At 61.1% G+C, this 3,878-nt stretch overlaps 1 protein-coding gene across 1 annotated transcript; it reads left to right on the top strand.

Annotated features, from left to right (window-relative positions):
- Positions 1-1,135: 1,135 nt before the first annotated feature.
- Positions 1,136-2,864, top strand: S1PR4 (sphingosine-1-phosphate receptor 4). The gene has a single exon (XM_074978492.1). The coding sequence runs from the start codon at positions 1,151-1,153 to the stop codon at positions 2,375-2,377; it is 1,227 nt and encodes a 408-aa protein (XP_074834593.1). The 5' UTR covers positions 1,136-1,150; the 3' UTR covers positions 2,378-2,864.
- Positions 2,865-3,878: the final 1,014 nt, after the last annotated feature.

The following is a 3,878-nucleotide window of genomic DNA, read 5'->3' as shown; positions in this document are numbered from 1 at the left end:
GGATACCTGTCCAGTTATTAAGACCAGCATTGCTATGTGGCCAGGATTGCTGCTCTGCTCTCAGCTCACAGGTGAGCCGCAGCCACTTTCTGTTCCTCAGTTTCCCTGTCTATCAAAGGGATGACTTGACTCAGCTTTTTAAGATGCTGTGAGAGCCTCCAGCTGAAGAGACAATGTCAAGGCGGAATATTAGTCGCGAGTTTTTTTCCCGTGGATTTTGGCACCAAGCCCAGCCTTACACCTGCAGGTGCCCGTGGCTAGGGCTGTGCCCACGCCTGTCTGTGTGCAAAGAAGCAGCTTGCGCCAGGCACCCGCGGTCATGAGCTGAACCCAGAGGGCTGGGATGGAGGCTTGAGAGCCTCTCCTTCACAGATGCCAGGAGGCGGGGGTCTGGGCACTGGTGGCCCAGGGACACAGGAGATTAGGGAAGGAGGAAGGTTCCCTCTGGTTCCTCCCTCCCACCCCGCATCCATGTGTGGAATAGATTTTGTTATGCGCACTAAGGCATGTGCAGATGAGCACCACCAATAGAAACACACGCTGCTGGCTGTGGGCGCTCTGCCTATCAGCTGGACAGCTCCTGAATCTCTCCTGGGCAGCCACTCACGCACTCAGCTTACAGGGAACACTGGGAATGAGCACTGCCTGCAAAGCCAGACCCTGGCACAGACAGCTCAGCTCCCAGGGCAGAGGTCTCTGTGTCGACTCAGGGACGGCTGGGCCCCCGACCGCTGGGCTAAGGAGCTACACTTCAACCAGGTTAGCTTGAGTCCCCATCGAAGGCCAGGAGATTGCTCCACTCCTGTGCCAGCTGAGCGTCCCCATTTCCCAATGCCCACGCAGCAGGAGACCTAGCCCTCACTGCTGAGAAATGATTTCAGCTGAAGTGGGCAGTGGTGACGCTCTCGCACACAACAGGAAAACTTTCTTGAACAACAGGAAGCCTTCACTATCATGCCCCTACAACCCAGCATTTCAAAACAGCTCACGTTTGCTCCTCTCCGCTCTCTTGCAGAATCCTGGGCTGCTGGACACAGCGCCGGTTCCAACTGCTGCCGACCGCCGGCCTGGGGCCGGCACCTGTTCTGTCTTTGTGCCTTCTCCAGCACCAGGCTCAGCTCTTCCTCAGGGCTTGCCAGCTCCCTGCAGGATGTCTACTCCAGGACTAAGCCACTGGTTGGAGCCCTCTCTCCTGCCCCACCTAGATGGCAGCCCCGTGGTGGGCGTTAGCCCGGTGTACAGTGTGGACTCCTGCCTGCAGCTGGCAGCAGCGCAGAATACCAACCTCATCCTGCAGCACTACAACTACACGGGGAAGCTCAGCAGCCGGCGGCTCCAGCAGGATGAGATGAGCCTGGTCAAGGTGGCTTTCATTGCCATCAGCTGCCTCATCGTGATGGAGAACCTGCTGGTGCTGCTGGCCATCGCCAGGGGCCTGCGGGCCCGCCGGTGGGTCTACTCCTGCATCGCCAGCATCACCGTGAGCGACCTGCTGGCCGGCGTGGCCTATGTCTGCAACCTCTGCCTGTCGGGTAGACGGACCTTCCAGCTGACGCCCACGCTGTGGTTCCTCCGGGAGGGCATCCTCTTCGTCGCCCTGGCCGCCTCCACCTTCAGCCTGCTGGTGACTGCCATCGAGCGCTACAGCACCATGGTGAGGCCCATCGCCGAGAGCGAGGCCAGCAAGACCTTGCGCCTGCGCAGCCTCATCGTCTGGGGCTGGGTCCTGGCCATCCTCATCGGGATGCTGCCCCTGATGGGCTGGAACTGCCTGTGCGACTTCCCCAGCTGCTCCAGCCTGCTGCCCCTCTACTCCAAGAAATACATCCTCTTCTGCGTGGTCATGTTCAGTTTGATCCTGCTGGGAATCATCGGCCTCTACACTTCCATCTACCACCTGGTCCGGGCCAGCTCCCAGCAGTCCATCACCCGGCACAGCCGCAAGAGGTCCCTGCGGCTGCTCAAGACAGTCCTGATGATCCTGGGGGCCTTCATCCTCTGCTGGAGCCCGCTCTTCGCCTTGCTGCTGCTGGACGTCTTCTGCAAGTCGCCAGCCTGCCTGCACCTGCGGGGCATGGACTGGGCCCTGGCACTGGCTGTGCTCAACTCGGCCATCAACCCGCTTATCTACTCCTTCCGCAGCCTGGAGGTGCGCCGGGCTGTTCTCCGTTTCCTCTGCTGCTGTTGCATTCGCCTGGGGATCTGGGGGCCTGGCGACTGCTTGCTCATGGCCGATATCAACTCGGGCTCCTCGACTGAGAGCTCCCTACGGGTGCGTGAGAGCTTCCGCAGCTCCGTGGCGCTCAATGCCCGGGCCCGGCCTCGCGAGCCTCTCTCCAGCAACTCCAGCATGATGAGCAACCTGCCCAGTAACTAAGGGGGGCGGCGCTGGGCTCCAGGAGGGGGCCCTGCTCACTGGGAATTGCCTTTGCGGCTTGGGACTGGGCGTCAGGAGTCCAGCCTGGTGGCTGCACTTGCTCGGGCTCCTGACAGGCTAGCAGGCACGGCTGGGCTGCATTTGCTAGCCCGCCTGATGGGCCATCCTGCACGCGGGGCTGAAGAAGCTAGCAGGCTTGCTCCTAAGCCCAGAGGCAGCAGCAAAAGCAATGTTGCTGACTGCTCCAAGCATTTGGCATGGCTGCAGTAGCGTCTTGTCCCTCTGCCTCCCTCCCTCACGCCAAATAACCTGGCTCTGAACCTTCCCAGCTTCTGACTCTGGTTCAAGTCCGAGGCTCTAACTCTGGCTGCAGACCACAGGTTCTGGCATCTGGCCTCTGACGCCAGCTGCTCTAACCACTAGGCAGGGCCACCAATGCTCCCTCTAATTGTTTACATCCATGTGCGGAATAAAATTGTTATGTGTACTGAGGCATGCACAGATGTGCACCACCCGTAGAAACACACAGCCAACCTATGGGTGCTCCGCTAACCAGCTGAGTGGCAATTGAATCTCCCTGAGTGGCAGCACAGCTTGCAGGGAACACTGAGGGCCACCCTTCTACTCAGCCCCACTGATGAGGGGGCGAAAGGGCAGCCAGCACCCCAGGCCCTTTAAATCACTGCTGGAGCACAGGGGGCCATGGTCTGGGACAGGTATGGGGTGGGGTCTGTGATCCCTGGGGTGCAGAGGGCTGGCTGCTGCAGCTCCACCCCTTCTTCCTCAGACCCCGCCCCTTTTCAGGGGTGCCGAGCTGCCCCCACCCCACTGGCTGGGCTAGGCTGTCGGCCCCCGCTGCATCCCCTGGTCCCTGGCGTGGGGGCACTTGCTTTGAGAAGAGGCAGTGTGTGTGTGTGTGTGTGTGTGTGTGTGTGTGTGTGTGCGCGTACGCGCCCCGGGGGTGTGCATAAAAGAGATGGCTGTGGAGGAGTAGAAGTCAGTGAATGTGGTGCTGGTGGGAGTCTGACCTCCCACGTCCACCATGCATGGGATCAGCCCGGCCTAAGGCTCAGCTGGGAAGGGAGTGGCCCTGCTCACCCGCCTGCTTTGTTTCAGTGTGTTGCGGGGAGGCGCAGGCAGTTATGGGCTGGACGCTGCTTCTGGGCGCATGCCGCGCCCGTGGCTCCACTGCCGGCTTGGCTGCACAGTGCGTGCAGCCCCAGGGCTGAGTGGAGCTTTGCTTGGTCACAGATTGCGGTGAGCGGTGATTCCCCCTGCCGGTGGTGCGGCTGAGCTGCTGGAACGTGGGCGTTCTCCCGCTGGGGAGCGAAGCCGTCTGCCAATTCCCGGCCAACGCAGCCCCGCAGCGAGAGCCCGGCCGCCTGGCAGGGCGGTTGAATGAAATGTACCAGCTGCTTAGGTGCTGCCCTCAGCTTCGTGGCAGGCAGCCAATGAATCTGCGAGTGCGCCAGGGTTAACTACTCCCTGGCAGGGTCATGGC

Source organism: Carettochelys insculpta, chromosome 27 (assembly GCF_033958435.1).
Source record: "Carettochelys insculpta isolate YL-2023 chromosome 27, ASM3395843v1, whole genome shotgun sequence".
Lineage (NCBI taxonomy): Eukaryota > Metazoa > Chordata > Testudines > Carettochelyidae > Carettochelys > Carettochelys insculpta.
This window is presented reverse-complemented; position numbering and strand designations above follow the sequence as displayed.